The 19,287-nt window shown below is 41.9% G+C and overlaps 1 protein-coding gene across 2 annotated transcripts in view; it reads left to right on the top strand.

The window, feature by feature from the left end:
- Positions 1-1,964: 1,964 nt before the first annotated feature.
- Positions 1,965-19,287, top strand: part of GALNT7 (polypeptide N-acetylgalactosaminyltransferase 7) — a 170,390-nt gene continuing 153,067 nt past the window's right edge. For both annotated transcript variants that reach the window (XM_011986088.1, XM_011986089.1), the window contains exon 1: positions 1,965-2,196. In XM_011986088.1, the coding sequence (XP_011841478.1) occupies positions 2,071-2,196 (126 nt within the window). In that variant the 5' untranslated portion in view covers positions 1,965-2,070. The remainder of the gene's footprint in view (positions 2,197-19,287) is intronic.

The raw sequence follows: 19,287 nt of genomic DNA, 5'->3' as shown, positions 1-19,287 counted from the left end.
CATTACCCAGCAGATTCATACTTCATGAATTACACACTCTAGATCTGTCACACACAAAAAAGTGGTCTTAGGCGAAATCTCTCATCTTCTACTTAAAACAACTGGTTTTAACCCAAGGGGCTGATACAAATGCTAAGTCAAGCAGTGATTTGTGTTTTAAACTTGACAGTCCCTCTACCAGGTACTCTATATAGTGGACTTTTCCACAATACGATGTACAATCATTCAGCCAACCAATAATACACCTAACTACAGTCCATTCTGCATTTCTGGAACCATGCTGTTCATGAGGATATCACTTCAGATATTGTGTGGAAATTCTGAAATTGTGGCATCTACAGAACCCCCCGATATACTAGCCATTGTAAGCCAAGCCAAAAAGCACATGAAGGTAGTTTGGTACAATTCTTTATCTATCTTGATGACTGAAATAACTGGGTTTTGTTTTAAAGCAAAAAACTTGCAGATATGAGACAGTATGAGAAAAAAGAATCAGCTTTCACCATCTTAAAACTTAGGATAGCCTGGGCGCAGTGGCTCACACCTATAATCCTAGCACTTTGGGAGGCCGAGACAGGCGGATTGCCTGAGCTCAGGAGTTTGAGACCAGCCTGGGCAACACCGTGAAACCTCGTCTCTACTAAAATACAAAAAAAAAATTAGCCGGGCATGGCGGTGTGCACCTGTAGTCCCAGCTACTCGGGAGGCTGAGGCAGGAGAATTGCTTGAACCCAGGAGGTGGAGGTTGTAGTGAGCCGAGATCGTGCCACTGCAGTCTACTCCGGCCTGGGCAACAGAGCCAGAGACTCTATCTCCCCCAAAACAAACAAACAAACAAACAAACAAAAAATCAAAAAAACAAAAAAAACTTAGGATAAAATCTTAAAACGTTTTGTTCGATTTAAATTAGCAGTTTAGGGTATAGTACACTGATAATGTAATTACATACACTCTGATATAAAGGTATAGACATCTTTATTGGGAGACATGGGCAGAAAAATTATTTCCGCAGGGTGGGGCATTTGGCTAAACATTTGCCAATATCCTTTCCTGTGTAATTTAGGTAACACAGGCAGAAAAGGCGTTTGAAAAGCAGAAATCAAGTGGCAAAAATCAGGTCTGAGGGAGGCAATGAGGGTGGAGCTGAAATGCGTGGTCCTTGGATTTGAAACTTACCAGCCCGTGAACAAGGTTGGTATTGCTTTTGGCGTAAGACGACAGCCTTTCTTTTCATTAGCTCAAGAGAAAGAAATACTAGCTTTCCAAGTGAGCTTCTCCAATTCAGTGATATTTGCACATCTCACCTGGGCCTTTCGGTTACAAATTCACCACCTTAAGGAGCCGTGTGAAAAAGCAAGAACAATCAATAAAAAAGGAAAAAAAAAAAAAAAAAAAGCCTTCAGCTATAAATCAGCCACGTGGAGCTGCTGCAGCAGCAGCGGTAGTCCCACTTCCTGGTTGGCTTCCTGAAAGCCTCTCGTCAGGGCGCTCAGGGAAGTGGGTCTAAGGGAGAGGTGCAGAGAAGAGCGACCCCAGGTCCAACGGAGGGGGCGGTGGGCCAGGGGATCCCGGGGGGCACAGGCGTTAAGGACGGAGTTATGGTCCATAATTACAATAAAAGTTTGGGGATCTGAAAGCTTTAAGGAGCTGAGCTGTAGGGCAAAGGCTAAGGACCAGACCTGGGGAAAGTGCAAGTTAGTTGCAAGGTAGCAGGGGACTGTGAAGGGGGCTCGCGTGGAGAGCAGGGGACTGCGGATCTGGAAGGGGGCAGGTAGAGAGGAAGGCAGCCTGGAAGAGCGAGGCACACGGGTCAGTCGGAGCTCTGCGGTGGCCGCCGGAGGGGAGGGGGCCGCGGGGAGGGGCGAAGGAAAGAGCCCGGGGAAAGGTATAGCCGAGGGGAGTTCCGGATCTGGAGCTGGAAAGGGCAGGCAGCGGAGAGGGCGGCAGCGGTAGCGGTAGGGGTGGGGGAAAGAGGAGGAGGAGGAGGAGAGCCGGAGGAGGGGGAAGGAGGGAGGGGAGAGCGGTGGCGGCGGCTGCGCCGGGCTGTGAGTCTCTCGCCGCCGGAGGAAGATGAGGCTGAAGATTGGGTTCATCTTACGCAGTTTGCTGGTGGTGGGAAGCTTCCTGGGGCTAGTGGTCCTCTGGTCTTCCCTGACCCCGCGGCCGGACGACCCAAGCCCGCTGAGCAGGATGAGGGTGAGTGACCCGCCCGGCCCCCTCCGGCGGCAGCGACCGGCAACTTGTTTTGTTTGCCCGCGTGTGGAGGGAGCAGGGGGCGGCGGGGTCGCGGCACGGCGTGGGCACCGCAGCTCCGCAGGTGGTGCTGGAGCAGCGTGGGCCGAGGGGGTGCCGAGCCCCGCGCACCCCGACCCCCTGTCCGCCGTCGGCCCGCCCCCTCGCCGCCCCTTCCTCCGCTCTTCCCCGCCCCGGGCTCCGCCGCCGACACCCGCGCTGCGGCGGTAGCGGCTCCGGCGGCCGCTCTCCATGTCGGGACTGCGGGCGGAGCTGGGGAAGAGCCAGGTCCGGGGGGCCGCGGCCGCCCGGCGTCCCACTCTTGGGAGCCGGGACCACAGCACTCACGGCCGGTGTATGCGGGGTTGGTCCAGGCTGCGGCCTGTGGCGCGTGCAGGCCTGAAGGAGGCGAGATGCCGCTGTCGCCACCGCTGGTCCGATGGACCAGGCCCCTCGGTCCAGCCTCCCCTCCCGCCGCCGCCGCTCGTCTGGGGGTGTTCGCAGCCCCGGGCTCCCCCGGCCCGCCCGCCGGGGAGTGGGAGGGCGATGGCGCCCCGCCTCCGGCTCTTACGGAGAGCGCGCCTCCCCCTCAACTCCGGCGGCGGGGAGCTGGGGTGTGATGCGCGGCCGAGGCCTCGTCCGGACCGCTGGTCCCCCTCGTGTCCCCAGGCAAGGGAGGGGCGGTTGGCCGGAGATGCCGGAGAGGCGTCCCCGCCCCGCCGTCCGCCCCCCGCCCTCAGCACCTGGGGAAGCCCCAGCTCTGGCAGCGCTCGGGCGCTGTCCGGGGGACAAGGAGCAGTTCCTCTTTCCCGGCTGCGGCAGGGCTGCTCGGGCCGGAAAACTAACTTGTGTCGGCGCCCGGCCACCCCGCCGCTCAGGCCGACGCCGAGGGGAGCCGCGGCGCGGAGCTCGCGGCAGCTCCGCTGGGACGCATTTGTCTGCCGCCCAGGGCGCGAGTGTTAGCGCTGACATTCCTTGGATTTGGAGGGTTTAGTCAGGCGCCTCGGAACATTAGTTACTCGGAGCCGCGCAGCGCGGGGAAGGGATCGAGGCCACTGCGGCTTCCCTGACCGGTAGCGGGCGGCGCGCACCGGCCTCGTCCGGAACCCTGACCTGCTTCCCCCCGGATGAACCGTTGCACCCCCTGCTTCCTCCTCCCTGAGCCTGGGACAGCCTACTGGGCCGGCTGCCAGTGCGGGTAGGAGAGGGTATGAGGGGCTCACGACCGCCGAGGCGGCGGGGCTGCCGGGGGAGTCGAGTCACTCACTCTGTTGTAAAGTGCTTTTTGTAAATGTGACCAGCATCGCTTCTATGTCATGTTTATTAACTTTCCTTCTGGAAAGTTAGCATCAGGAAGTTGGGCGAAAAGGCTTGTGGTGTCCTTTCAAGAGTAAGAATCCTAGGAGGAGATCCCATTATCAGCTCTTTGCCTATATCATGAGATTAGATGTAATCTGTAAGTTTTAGTATTTGAAGTCTCTACAGCAGTGGAATCCCTTTGTAGTATCTGGGATAGATTCCCATCTAAGTCATCTAAATTGATGATAATAAAAAGTATCAGTTTTCCTTTTCAGTACGTTTGCGGTTTTAAGCTTCTCAGCTCATGGAGTGATGGTGATCTTTTTATGATTTTGCTCTCAATATGACTTACTGACAAAGGATAACTGAATACTGCAGTTGAAGATATTTGTTTTAAGTCATCAGATGGCTTTTTACATGTAGCTAGAAATGTTTAACCCCCTATCTTCTGGTAGAGAAACTGACAAAACTAGCTAGGTTCAGAATGTCCCGCCCTTCTGATAGTCTTTTAAAGAGGTGGCGGAACATCAGCATCACTTGCCAACTCGTGGAATATTTTATTAGTGCAAATAAAGGATGGGCCATAATGCCCATTTCAATACTATATGGTGATAATAAAGAAGGTGATGATATCTTGATTTTTTTGTTTGTTTCAGTGTACTTGATAAAGTTTCTCAGTGGATCCAGTGTTATTTCTATCATTCGTCAAAGACAAAAAGTAGATTTTAAAGACTTAACATAGTTAACATTAAGAAGAATGCTTAGGTATCAGAAGAGCAAGAAAGACCCTTTTATTGGCTTCCCAGGTAAATAGTAATACAAGCAATTTAAAGTGTAACTTATAAATAAGAGCATAAATAAGGGATTATTACCTTCCTTTAATAAAGACTAACCCAGGAACTTTTAAGATACAGTGCTAGAAGGACAAATCCTGTAGGGAGGATTGTGACTCCTGAGTTTCTCCTCCCCCTTGTGGTTCTTTTCCTTCGATGATTATTGCAAATATTCCACCCATTGTGAGATCTCTGCTTCTCTTTAATGCTGATCTACACATGGACTTTTTTGGATCCCTTTAAATGGCCTGAACGATCCAGTTTACCAGGTGTGGGTTCTGCCTCTACTCCAGCAAGCTTGTACTTGTGGCTCCATTCACCCTCTGCCAGTTTTTGTCTTGAACTATGAATATTTAAGACACCAAATTCTGTTACAGCCTTGACGACTTGAGATGGTCCTCCCTCATCTGCACTATTTCCTTGTTTTAGGTCTGTCCACCTGTGGAGTCAAGACAAAAGAAACATGTTTCTTTCTTCCTTCCCATCTCTGGGCCGCTTGTCCTTTCTCTGAGGTGAATGATGTGAAAAATGACCTTACCTTTCCGATCATATTCTGTTCTGTGATTTTAAATATTGATTTATTCGAACATTTTTGGAGTGCCTATTATGTACCAGGCTTGGTACTAGTTGTTAAGGAAATACTCCTTGTCCTGAATCTCATGGATCTTGTAAAAACCACACAGCAATCAAACCTCCATAAATATATAAATAAAAATTATGCTACTGCTTTCATAGTGAAACCATAGGGGGCAAGAAAATGGAGGAATTTGGTCATAAAAGCCTTACTTGAAGAAATGACTGTTAGCAGTAGCAAATCCATACAGGTCTGAAGTAACTCGATTCTTACCTCCTTGTGGGAAAGAATTTATTGGAGGGGCATAAGGCAGCGTGAGAGACCGAGGCAAATTTTTGAGCAGGAGCGAGAGTATTACAAAGCTTTAGAGCAGGAACGGAAGGAAGTACACTTTGAAGAGGGCCATGTGGGCGACCTGAGAAATCCAAGTACCTCCTCTCACCTTGGACTTGGGGGTCTTATGCATTGGCATGATTCCAGGGTTTGCGTTTCTTCTCCCATGATTCTTCCCTTGGTGTGGTCTGTCTGCATGGCAGTGGCCTGCCAGCAGCGGGGAGGGGCTGCATGCAGTGTGTTTACTGAAGTTGTACTCATGCTCACCTGAGGCATTTTTCCCTTACCATTTGGGCCTTCCTAGAGGAAGGGCAAGTACGAGTTAAAAGTCGCCATTTTGCCTCTTAGTGCACATGCTGGAGCCCACTGGCCCAACTCCTGAGATCTTAGCGGGAACCTGCTGATAACCAGCGTTAGGTGTTTTCTGTCTATTGGGAGACTGCCTTTCCATGGTGTTCGCTGCGACCAATTATTATTTCAGAGAGACAGTTTAACAACTGCCTGACCATCACCCTTTGGCCACTGACATTCCTGGTGGTGAGGGGCCTTTCCTGCCCTGCTCATGTCTGCCTAGCTGCCTACTCTGACTTTTGAGGCAAAATCTGAACATTTCAAGAAAAGTAGTTAATCTGGAAGTGGGTGGCAGCATTCTTGAGAAGGAGCAATTGTGCAAAGGTCTAAGGCAGGAGGTAGCATGGGTGAAATAGTGAGAAACTAGGAGATGAATGTTGTTGGAACATGGAGCATGAGAAGTGGAATGATGCCACTCAGGAAAGCATGGGTCTCGTAGTCCACGCTAAGGAGATCTTAAGTGCAGTGAGAAGCCATTGAAGGATTTTAAGTAGGGGAGAGTGGATTTGTGTTTTGAAAAGAGCACTCAGGCTGCCTACAGAAAGTACGTATTTGTCTGTAGAACAGGTAGCAGGAGTCCTGGTGGGGGTGGTCATTATTCAGGTGGGACATGATCCTTGCTTAGATTGGCAGGGTGGTGGTAGAGATAGAAAAAAATAAATTGATTCAAGAGCTCCTAAAGATGCAAAGGCATCAGGATTTGGCGATTGGATATGGTAGCGAAGGTGTCAGGAGGCCTAGGATGATAGATTATTTGTTCCATTATGGAAAGTTCTCAAGGCAAAATGTATACTTTCTTGTGTTGTATTATGATTATGGGAAGCCCTTTTTTTTAAGTCTTTGTCCTCTGGATATTTTAAGGACAGCATTTATTGAGATTATCTGTTTAGACTTGCAAATCACAGAAAGCTCCTTTAATTAAATAAATTATAATACGTCTCAGACTAACACGATTTATCCCAGGTTTTAGTCCTGAGTGACTGTCTACAGTTGACTCATAAGCCTCTGAAAATAAAGGTTTTTAAAGGAAATGTTGACAGATCCATTAAAACAGTAGTCCCCTACCTTTTTAGCACCAGGGACCGGTTTTGTTGAAGACAATTATTCCACAGACTGGGGGGATTGGGTTGGGTGGGGGATGGTTTGGTGATGAAACGGTGCCACCTCAGATCATTAGGCATTGGATTCCCATAAGGAGTGCGCAATCTGAATCTCTTGCATGCAGTTCACAATAGGGTTTATGCTCCTGTGAGAATCTAATACCACCACTGATCCGACAGGAGGCAGAGCTCAGGCGGTAATGCTCACTTGCCAGACTGCTACTCACCTCCTGCTGTGCGGCCTGGTTCCTAACAGGCCATGGATAGGTACCTGTCCATGACCCGGGGCTGGGGACCCCTGCATTAAAACATTCAGTGCTGGTGAGAAGCTGTGTGTAAACTGATGACTCTCTGGATATGCAAATGCAACTTTAGTCAAGTCATTAATGCCACTTAGGTTCAGGGTGTACATAGTAGGACTAACTCAGGAACTACTAGGCCAAGAGGTTTTATGTGATAGGCAAGCTAACAGGTTTGAAAGGAATATAGCTTAAATGAGGATTAGTGGCTGAATTGATTACCCTGGCAGTCAAGTTCCACCTTACCAAAGCCATTTTATCTCAGTGATGATCAGTTGTAACTTGAAAAATTCTGCCCTTGAACATGAGATTGTATTTCAAATGGAAGCTCTGTTTATACTATTAGGGATGGAGCTATCACTTAGTGAAAGTGTAGTGTCTTAAATGGTCACTGTTCTCTCAGTTTCCCAGGCTACACGCCTTAGGATTGGTTTTTGTTTTCTTTGCTGTTTTCAATCTCCCATTCGCCTTCTCTCCCCACACATAATGATTAAAAATCTCACATCACCAAGTCTGAGAAATCTGGGGTTTATAGACTTCCTGAAATTAATGCAAACTTTTGCATACATCTGCATTTTTTTCTAGGTTGATAATCAGAAGCTTTCGTGTTTCCTAAAGTGTCCTCTAAACCAAACAAGGCTTCCAACCACTGACCATGTGCCCTTTGAAGGCAGGGTTCATGTTTCCTGTTCATTGAGTATTTCCTCAACATTTGATATGTGCCTTCTATAAAATTAGCACCAGGAAAGATGCTAAAAGAAACTAAAGTAAGGTACATCCATTTATGTCTCCCACATAGGTCTGAACATTTCGGAAATGTTTGGTGAATTCCTAAGAGTTGCCGTATTTATCACTTCTGTGGAAATGTTTCCCATCCAGTGGTCTGTGTGAGGTCAGGCATCAGCCCTGTTACCATCTGCTTGCCCCCCCCTTCCCCATCCTCCCCTCCCTAAGACCTCATGAAGAATACTGAGAACACCCGAAGTGGGAGTTCCTGCTCTCACAATCTAGTTGGGGGTGGGGAGAGCTATTCCTTAATCCAGTAGCAATGTAAAGAAATAATATAAGAACTGTCACAAGGATATATTTCGTCAGCAGTCAAACCAGTAGGTGGAGAAGTCTTAAAATGGCCTTTTGGGGAGTGCACAATTATTAGTAAAGAGAGAATGAAAACTGTTGAACAGCAGTCTATTTTGTGACTTACGCTGGTTGCATGGAATGGGAGATAACGTGTGAGATATGATTTGGGTTTCTGTATAAACTGTGTTAGATCAGATGATAGTAAATTGGAGAAAGAGGAAGAGAGAAAAATAATTCATCATGAATGAAAAGCAAAATTCTGAGCTTGAGCCATCTGTAAACAGAATATGTGGAATTTCTAACTTGAGTTATTAAAAAAGTTGGTCAGCAAGATTTGAGTAGCTATTGAATGCAGGAAAATGATTGTGATTATTCAGCTTCAAACTAGATAATTGTCTTTGTTCATATTTTGAATTTCAATTCTCATTCCTGAAGAATGAATGTACAATCTGAAAAGTAACTAAATTAAAGATTTCAGTAATAACAGCAACAATAATAGTTTACATATATTGAATCCTTACTTTGGGCCTAATAAATATTCTACATGTATTTGGTCGTTTATTTGTAACAACCACCCTCTATTGCAAGTCTGAGGGAATCCCTGCTTTATAGATGAGGCTGTCGCAGTATAGAGAGGTGCACTCTTTGTCCAAGGTTATTCACTTAATTAATTGTAGAGCCAGGATTCAATCTTAGGTGTTCTAACTTCAGAGCTGTGCTTTCTGATGTTGCACTACAGTTTTTAACAACACAGACAAGTACACATATGGACTTCATTGAAAAGTGGATATATAGATGCTAGCAGGGTAATTTCAGATAAACACTGAAGACAATGTAGATGGTCCCTGACTTACCATGATTCAGCTTATAGTTTTTGACTTTTCAATGGGTTTATCGGTGTGTAACTCTGTCATAAGTCTGAGCACATCTGGACTTAAGATGTCTTATGATTCTTCAAGTTTACAATGGGTTTGTTGCAGGGTGTAACCCCGGTAAGTCGAGGAGCATCTGTACTTGGTAATATGAAAGAGAATGGGAGGCGGTGGTTCATGCTTGTAATCCCAGCACTTTGGGAGGCCTAGGCAGGCGAATCACTTGAGGTCAGGAGTTTGAGACCAACGTGGCCAACATGGTGAAACCCTGTCTCTACTAAAAATACAAAAATTAGCCAGACATGGTGGCATGCACCTGTAATCTCAGCTACTCAGGAGGCTGAGGCAGGAGAATTGCTTGAAGCCAGGAGGCAGGGGTTGCAGTAAGTGGAGCTCGCGCCACTGCACTCCCGCGTGGGCAACAGAGCAAGACTCCATCTCAAAAAAAAAAAAAAAAAAAAAAAAAAAAAAAAAATAATAATAATAATAAAAAAAGAGAGAATGGGGTGGAGGGGACCACTCGGGGAACATCAGGGAAGGCGATGGCCAGAGCAGAGACTTCAGGAGTAAGTGTAAGACTATCATGCAAATCTGGGGGAAGAGCATTCCAGGCAGAGGGAACAGAAGTGCAAAATTCCTGAGGATGGAATGAGACTGGAGTGTTTGAAGCCAGTATGGCTGGAGTTTGTTGAATTTGGAGGGAGTACAGTGCTGGATGAGCTTGAAGATGTAGTCAGGACTCAGATGATGGGCGTGTGTGGCTCCTGTGGTCTGTTATTAGGGTGATTATTTGTTTTAGTTTACATTTGCTGCCCATTAGTCATTATTATCCTTTCACTCTCAGAAATATCCTGGGTTGGATGGTAAATTATATGGGTGTCTTGCTTAAAATGTATGTTCCTAGATAAATAAAATGAATAATAGTCCTTTTTGGCCACAGTTTGTGGGCCAGATGCACAAGTAAACAATTGCGGTGAGTAAGACAAAAACTGTATTAGTTAAGTCCACTGGGTGCTGTGGGATCACAGAGAAAGGAGCATCTAGCGTATGGGGCTGGATGCTGTCAGAGAGCTTGTCTTATAAAAAGACATGCTGGAGAGACGAGGACAGAGGAGACTGTGTGCAACAGCATAAATGACTGTGACCAATCCTGGGGACCACATGGCTGGAAAATTGCATTGGAGAGGGGTGGAATAGAAGAGAGGACCCTAGAAAGATAAATAGAATCTGAGCCATGAAAGACTTGGAATGGTCAGAGCTGGGCTATAAGGAATAATCTGGAAACAGTGAAAGCTAGATTTCAGTGAGGAAAGAATTATGTCTGAAGGATATAATGAAGCCTAAACTAAGGAGAAGGACCTAGAAACTGAATACAGAGGAAGAGATTATGGAAGTATAATAGAATTGCCCAGTGGGAGGAGGAATCATTCTTGATGGTAAAGGAAAGGATGTTGATGCCTTTAGAAGGAATACAGCTGTCTGAAGCACTGGCTGTCGAACTTCTGTAGGCTTCAGAATCACCTAGAGGGTGTGAGAAAACGGATTACTTGGCCCCATGCCCAGAATTTCTGATTGAGTAGATTTAGGATAGAGCAGATAATTTGCATTTCTAACTAGTTCTCCAGGGATGCTGATGCTGCTGCTGCTGGTCTAGGGATCATGCTTTTGAGGAGTGCCAGTCTAGAGGTTATATAGATTTGGTGGCTGCAAAATGAAAAATTTGGTTTGGTTTGGCATATAGTATTTTATAGACTACAGGTCAGTTGAGCGAAGGTGTCTAACCAGGTACATGGAGCGCAGCATGGAATCAGAAGTGGATGCATTTCATTGGCCAGAGGGTGGTGTCTGAAGCTCAGGGAGCGGATTGGTAAGTTAAAGGAGCCTGTGTGGATGGAGGAGAAAAATGTGTGTATTAAGAAAGAAACATGGAAAATGCCTTCTTTTAGGCTCTAGGGGGTTGGTGGGGAGAGATGAAAGAAGACATAGACAGAAGTAAAATGACTTAGACAATATTGCCTAACCGAGAGCAAAAATAATTTCTTTAAGGGCAGGGCCATCAACAAATTCAAATGTTACAATATTTGAGAACTGACTAGAATGAAAGCTGAAACAAGTGGCTGTGGAAGCGTTACCTGCCTGCTAAGCTAACCAGTAGTACTTTGGTCTAGAGAGGGACCACAGCAGCATCATCATTGGCATCTCAGTGAATATTGTGGTCCAGGAAAACTGGTTCAGATGATAAAGAAGTTCAGGTCATGAAGAGTCATCTTCACTATGGGAAAATACAAATAGAGAAAAAATTTTATTAGAGAACTCTAACTATCGAAGAGGAACTTAACCCATTTTTGGTTATATCTGGGCTACCATAACTTTATGTGCCTTTCCACCTCTCCCTACCCACAACTGTGTGTGTGTGTATGTGTGTGTGTGCAGACACCTATGTATATATATTTTAGTTGTGATCCTATATAATACTATGTAAGCTAGATACTGCAACACTTACTAGTCATTTTTTACTCATCTAAAATCCAGTGATTTGAAAAGCTGTGACTAGAAAAACAATTTAATATTTAAAATTGGAAATAAATTTTATTCTGAGAACATTAGACAATTTTTAGTTTTTAGTACATTAATTTGACTGAAGTATATTAAAAAAAAACAGAACAGCAAAACTGTGCTATTCTCAGCATAGAGAAAACGTATGCTCAGCATTTCAATATTCTTAGTTTTTAAAAATGAGGTTTATCATTAAATTCTAGTTCAGCCCTGTGATCCTGAAAGCAACACTGAGACAACTTGAACTGCAGTCACCCAGAGTCTACATCTTTTTGGAGAGGGAAGAGCTAACTTTCAGTTGCTTCATTTGCTAAGAATCCTGAATATTTCCAGATGAGAAATGTTCTCATTTCTGCACCATTATAAATTCCCTTCTGGGCTCCCCAGCCTGTGTAGCATTTTCAAGCATTACTCCCAAGAAGCATTTAAACATGTCGACAGGGAGACCTGATTCACTTCACTGAATACAAGAACTGGTACGCTGAAACTTGAGGAAAAAATTAACTTTACATTATCTAATTAGGTTTACAGAATTGGTGCAGAGCAGCCTGGTTTCCCAAATCTAGAAGGTACAATTAACCACAGTATTATATCAATACCAACTAGTCTGTGAATAGGCTTCTAAGCAATAGGAATCTGCTACTACCAAGAATATTTTAAACTGGATGAGTTAAAATTAAGTCACATACTATTGGGAACCATTCTGTATCAGAATAGTGTAGATGACCTAGTCTTTTTTTTAATTTTAATTTTTACCAATTCCCTGGGTTTAGGAATACATCTGAGCCTCAAGAGGTATGCTGCCGTCTTCGGTAGTAAACTTAACATGCTTAATGATTATCTGGCTTAATTGTAATTTTAGCATTTGTAGTTACCTTTATGAAATTATTTTTTATGCATAGCTGTTTACTGTGAAAACTATGTATTCACTGGTAAAGCTATGCTTCCTATGAAAACTGTGTATTCACTGGTGTCTTTTAAAAAGAAATGGTATTATTTATTATGTAAGTATTACTGCCTATTAAATAGGCAGTAACTGAGAAACTGCCAAAACTTTTTTGGAGGGAGTTCACTCTTATTAGAAGTTGGGTATGTCAGCATTTTTATTTATTAAACTGTTTGTATTAATAATTCTTCTTTAACTTTTGGTTTTCCTTTTAATAGAAACACCAGCCAGGTGTGGTGGCTCATGCCTATAATCCTAGCATTTTGGCTGCCTGAACCTGGAGGATTGCTTGAGGCTAGAAGCCTGGGCAATATAGCAAGATCCTGTCGCTTAAAAAACAAACAAACCAAACCTGATAAGATACTCTTTAATGTGAGCAAGGTTTGCAAGTAGTTTTTACAACTGTGCAAATGCCTAACTCCTTCTACAAGAACTCTTGATTTAAAACCAACCAGATGATTCCAGTTATTAGAGTGAAACAATAGTTTCAATTCCTAATGTAGTATGAAGAGACCCCTTTGAACTGTTCCACAGAATTTTAAGAATTAACACTTGTAGAGAAGTGATATCATGACAACATCAATGTAGTATCTTTATGATTCTGTGAGAATTTGTTTTTTTAAAAATATATTCCTTAGAAAGCCTAAGTAGAAAACAAAACAAAAAAAGAACAGTAACGTACAGTTGTACATTGCAAAAAAGAAGTCCTTAAGTCATGATGCATGAAGTTCTCTATAAGTCCTTGTCAGTACTTACTGCTGTACTTCACATTTTTTATTCTGTAGATTTGAAGTAAATATTTTATATACTGTTTATTAACATTTATTATTGCAAAAATAGTTCCTTTACAACCCTAGCATAAAATAAAACTATAAGTATACTTGAGTCATGCAAGTGTCATTGTGCCAGAATATATCAAAGATATCTGAGTAATGATATTTAGAAATAGAAAATGTGAAAATAGCATCATTATTAGAAGATTCTAATTCTGTTTAGATTTATAGTTTATGGTCATTTATGTAAACATTTAAAAAATGTCAGGAATAGTCTAATTAGGTTAAGTCAATTAAGTTTTTTTTTTTTTGCTTGATTGTTTAATGCTGTTATGAAAAACACGTATTTGTGAAGGAAATTATTTGCCTAGAAAAATTTACCATGCAGTGTATTTCTCCATACTGCAATTCCTTTTTTTTTTTTGAGATGGAGTTTCACTCTTGTCACTCAAGCTGGAGTGCAATGGCGCGATCTTGACTCACTGCAACTTCTGCCCCCCAGGTTCAAGTGACTCTCCTGCCTCAGCCTCCCTAATAGCTGGGATTACAGGTGCCCACTACCATGCCCTGCTAATTTTTGTATTTTTAGTAGAGATGGGGTTTCACCATGTTGGCCAGGCTGGTCTTGAACTTCTGACCTCAGGTGATCCGCCTGCCTTGGCCTCCCAAAGTGCTGAGATTACAGGCGTGAGCCACTGCACCTGGCCAGTTCTTTGTTAATAAAAGCGCATGTACCTGGAAGTCAAAGGTATACTTTGCATTGCCATTTCAAAACTTGTCTGAGGCATTTTCTAAAATGTTTGTCTCATTGGATATAGGTTTTAATTATGTTTGCTTGAGAAGACTTAAATCTTTACCCTTCTCCTGGTAGTTTTCTTCTGGCAGTTCAGTATTTTGGCATGCAATTTTTATTAGACAATTTGATCATTGTGTTTCTTATTGCCTAACCCAACAGATTTAATCTTTTAATCTCTAATACAGCAAGGTGTGCTGTGTAAATCTTAGTGTTACCTTTACAATCTGTTTGCAGAGTTTTACATCATCTTTTGAAAGAAAGTGTCTAAACACCCCTGTTCAAAAATCTGCTAGTTCTTGCCAGGATGATTTAAGATGAATTTTAAAAATCCATTAGATTTTTGGCAAATAAGCTCTCAATTATGGTACGGAAAAAATGACTACAAAGTGCTTTTTAGAGTAATGGAATATGACTGAAATTTTATTACTTTACACATGCAGATTTTTCTACTATGGTAGATATTCTTAAACTAAAAGATCACTGTCGAGATTAGAAATTTTTATCACTTAAAATATATAATTATATTTGAACAATTAGCAAAAGATTGGGGAATGGGGATACACAGGCCGGCAGTTTCGTTAACTGTTGCTCCCTGTGTGAAGACCTCAGAGGAAATTCTAGGTCCAGTGTTTGTCAGAGAGGCTGGAGGAGAATGTTTCCATTTTAGTGATCAGTGAAAATAAATTTGCTTACAGTCCAGGGAGATCGTAGTAGAAGAGAAAAAAAAAAAAAAAACTTCAGTAAATAATTTTCTAAAATTCTCTATTCTAAACATATACTAGGAGAGAATGGTTTTTAAATACCTCGGTATTTTAAAGAAATACATTTTCTGTATGAAATTAAGATTATTCCTCTTCTTGTAGCTAACATTTAGACTCTAAATCATGGCACATGTAACACTTCTATTTTAAAATAAATGTAGGGTACGTGAAAGCACAGTTGTTAACTTTGAAAATTTTGAAGCGTGGAATCAACCTGCAAACATAATGGAGCTGAAAATACCATGCCTTTTCCTAGGTCATGCTGTTTGCTTAACCTGAGAAAGGAACTGCTGGTGTCATCCAAGTATCGGTCAAAATACGTATGTACTGTATGGTCATTCTCAGATTATTTTTCCCAGTATCCTATTTGAAAATCCGAGGAAGGTTTTAATGAATGTGGCTTCATCTTACTTTCCATTAATTATGACTGCAAGAAGAGTACAGCCACTCTTGTTTGATCAGCCTATACACTGTGACTAAATGGAAAGCGAATCACAGCCAGAGAGTCTAATAGTGTCACAGTGGTAAAATCATGTTTTGTAAGAAGCAGTTATCATCCTTGAGCACCGCTCTGTTAGCTGATAACAGTAAGGTAAAAGTAAATGTTACAGTTTTTCTTATATGTTGGCAAAAATCACTTCCTAAAGATAAATGAATGGCTTGAAACATTTATTCTTATTTGCATCTACTTCTTTAGCTTAAGTGACAGGTACTTATGTTTAAAAGTAACATGTTTTGTGTCATGATTTATGATTTCTAAGGGCTGATAAATGCAGAAAGAATAACTAAAAGGAAGTTGTAAGTGTCAGTTAAGGAATAGATGCTTTTTTAAATATAGAAAATTAGAAAACTTAAGGTTACAGCAAAAGTAATGTACATTTGTTCAGTATTTTTGTTTTCTGGTGAATTTAGATACTTTTCCTATTATTCCTTTGATTATTTTTAAAAATAACTACAATCTATTTTTTTCTCCCTTGGTACAGTGGATTCCTTTCTCTGATTATGAGGTCTGGAATTTGAGTGATTCATTGGTCAGTTTCTTTTGGGTTCCAGTGGGTGCTAAATGTAAGAATGATTCTTTTAAGGTTAAAAAATGTCAGTTGTATATTTTATTGACTGCAGGTAGCTGGAAAAAGTAAACTTGCCATGTGGGTACACAGCGTGTTGTCTCTGAATGATGAGGCTAGCAGGTTACTATAATACACACACACACACACACACACACACACACACACACACAGTGTGTTGCCCTTAAATGATGAGGCTAGCAGGTTACTCATAATACACACACACAGCATGTTGCCTCTGAATGATGAGGGTAGCAGGTTACTCATAATACACACACACACACACACACACACACACACACAGCATGTTGCCTCTGAATGATGAGGGTAGCAGGTTACTCATAATACACACACATATACACACACACACACACACACAGAGCATGTTACCCCTGAATGATGAGGCTAGCGGGTTACTCATAATACTCATAAACTCACACTACTTTTTCTCTATGTACCTGATTCTTTTACATTAAAGATAACCAAACCTTTGAATGGTGAGGCTAGCAGGTTACTTATAATACATACACACACACACACACACACATACACATACACACACTGGTTTTTCTCTATGTACCTGATACTTTTAAATTAAAGATAACCAAAGTTTTGAATGGTGAGGCTAGCAGGTTACTCATAATTCACACACACACACACACACACACACACACACTGCTTTTTCTCTATGTACCTGATACTTTTTAATTAAGGATAACTGAACCTTTAACTCTTGAGCCAGTGATAATGAGAAAATAAAATTTCATTTCTCCCACTATTCCTCTCACATGCTGCACTTTTTTTTTTTTTTAAGCTGCATTAAGAGGCTGTTATATCCTTTGAAATACCACAGGTCTTGAGAGGGATGAATGATGAAAGTTAGAGACTAGTGATTGAGCAGAAATGGGAGAAAGAGTAGGGATTTGGTTTTCTGGCACAAGGCTCCTTTCTGTCACAGGACTGCAAATTTTCCTTGGTTGACGTGGGCTTAATTTAAAATTGCCTTATATATGCAGTGATGAAAATCAAATCAAATTTAAATTACTAAATGGAACATCCTCCTGATAATGTAAAAAAAAACTGATTTAGAAGAGGGTTTTCGGTACTTTGAAATATTAATGTTAATATTCTGAAAGCTGAACAATGATGTTTCAATCTGCTTCACTCCATACCCATTACTTGTTGTCAGCTGTCTATGAGCATTGGGCCACTTGCCACAGTTTTACATGATAACCATATTAAGTGGTAAAGAAGATCAGAAAATATACAGTGCCTTCTTCAGTCAGGTTCCTGATTTCTAGTACTTTCCATTTAGATACATATTGATTTACCTAATTTCTTAAATCCATGGACCAGTACTGATATTCCTGTTTGTCATTATTTAGGATTTTACATGGTTAAAAAATACATTGGTAACAGATGACTGACACCCAAAAAAGTAAAAAAGCAAAACAGAAATCACCATGCTTTAACAGATTTGTCATGAAGCAAAATGCATGAGAAATTTGGTCTGTTTCAGTTTGCTTGTTATCAGTCAGAAATCACCTTTGCCTTGCCTAGAGAAGACTCAGATTCACTGAATTCTCTTCGCCACTCTATGAAAGTGTGTAGCAGCATAGATAGCACATACTAAGTATATGTACAGGTTTAACTTACTACTGGGAGTGAAGAAGATCAATGATTCTCAAAAAAAAAAAAAAAAAAAAAGGTGGAAAAATTCGTTTTGGGGAAAAGAAGCTAGTATAATTTAGGGTTTTGATTACTATCATACCTGACTGAGAGAAATCCCTTCTTCTTAAAATAATACAGGTACTGCATTTCTGATTTTATAATACTGCTTAAATGCTTCCTGTCCCAGGCAGTATACTGAATTAAAATATAGTAGATATTTAGCACAAGCAAAAAGGACTTTTAGTTTAGGAATACTAAATTCAGAACTTTGTATTGCAACTAGTTACCAGGAAGTAGTGGGGGTTAAATCTGTGCTACTGGGAAAGTTTTTTTTTTTTTTTTTTTTAATTTCCTTGTATACATTTTAGAGTCTACCATTTGTATGAACTGTGTGCTAGTCAAGAAAGAGATAACTAAACATTATTTCGGTTCAAGAGATTTAGCAATCTCATGGTTTTGGGATAAGCTGCTATCCTAGTGATGTTTTCTTGTCACTGTCTCATTGAGATTTTGAAAACCCCAAACACATCCTTAATCAATTCAAAAGATTCCTAGGGAAATTACATTCAACTTGATTATGGTATTCCTTAGGAGAGCTTGGGCGTAGGGCAAGGAGAATGAGCTTTTAAGGTGTAGGAAGAAGGTAAGTGTGTTCCACATAAAAGGAGGAGGGGCCTGCTGTATAGTACAAGGTCATGGCCTACGCCAATCATTTGTCTTGGGGTTAGGGAGTAGGAAGGGTGAATGGGTCTAAACCACATACAGACTTTTTTTTTTTTAAATTGAGTCAATAACCATGAATATTAATCCCTATGAATACTAAATTTTCTAGAGAAATTATATTGATATGCAATTTTCCTTACTGTATAACATATAGCTCCCCAAGGACAAGGTGGCAGCTGGCAGATTAAAAATGAAAACTGACATCATTATATAGTAAAAGTACACGTGGACTCTGACATGGATTAAAATGCTGGTACAATCACTGTTAATAGCTTTAGTGAGCTTGACCGAGTGATTTACTTACTGAGAACTTCCTTTTCCTCATCTGTAAAGTAGACATAAAATCAACTTCATGGCAATGTTCTTGTGTTTCCAGTTTATCAGAGCTTCTATGACAGGGTTTAACTTGCACTTTTATACATACTGTTTTTCCTTCCTTCTGTTCCTTCTTCTTGGATGAGCACCACAATTTGTACATAGTTTCAAGAGTGCTTTAAAAATGAAAATACTTAAGTTCTGCAAACTTATTATGAATTCGTTATTTCGAATTATAAGTGAAGGAGGGCTGAATATTGTCTTTTCTCCTGGACTTTTAGACTTTTGCCTTCAAAGTTATATCCTTCAATGAACCAGTGTTCTCAAATAGGGAAAGAGAAAAATATTATTGTTTACTTACTTTTTTTTTTTTTTTTTGAGATGGAGTCTTGCTCTGTCACCAGGCTGAAATGCTATGGTGCAATCTTGGCTCACTGCAACCTCCAACTCCCTGGTTCAAGTGATTCTCCTGCCTCACCCTCCCAAGTAGCTGGGATTGCAGGTGCGTGCCACCACGCCCAGCTAATTTTTTAATATTTTTAGTAGAGACGGGGTTTCGCCCTGTTGGCCAGGATGGTCTCAATCTCCTGACCTCGTGATCCACCTGCCTCGGCCTCCCAAAGTGCTGGGATTACAGGTGTGAGCCACCGCGCTGGGCCTACTTACTTTTAAAATACATTTACATTAAGAAAAAAGAATGTATGTT

This window comes from Mandrillus leucophaeus, unplaced genomic scaffold (assembly GCF_000951045.1).
Source record: "Mandrillus leucophaeus isolate KB7577 unplaced genomic scaffold, Mleu.le_1.0 Scaffold292, whole genome shotgun sequence".
Taxonomy (NCBI): domain Eukaryota; kingdom Metazoa; phylum Chordata; class Mammalia; order Primates; family Cercopithecidae; genus Mandrillus; species Mandrillus leucophaeus.
This window is presented reverse-complemented; position numbering and strand designations above follow the sequence as displayed.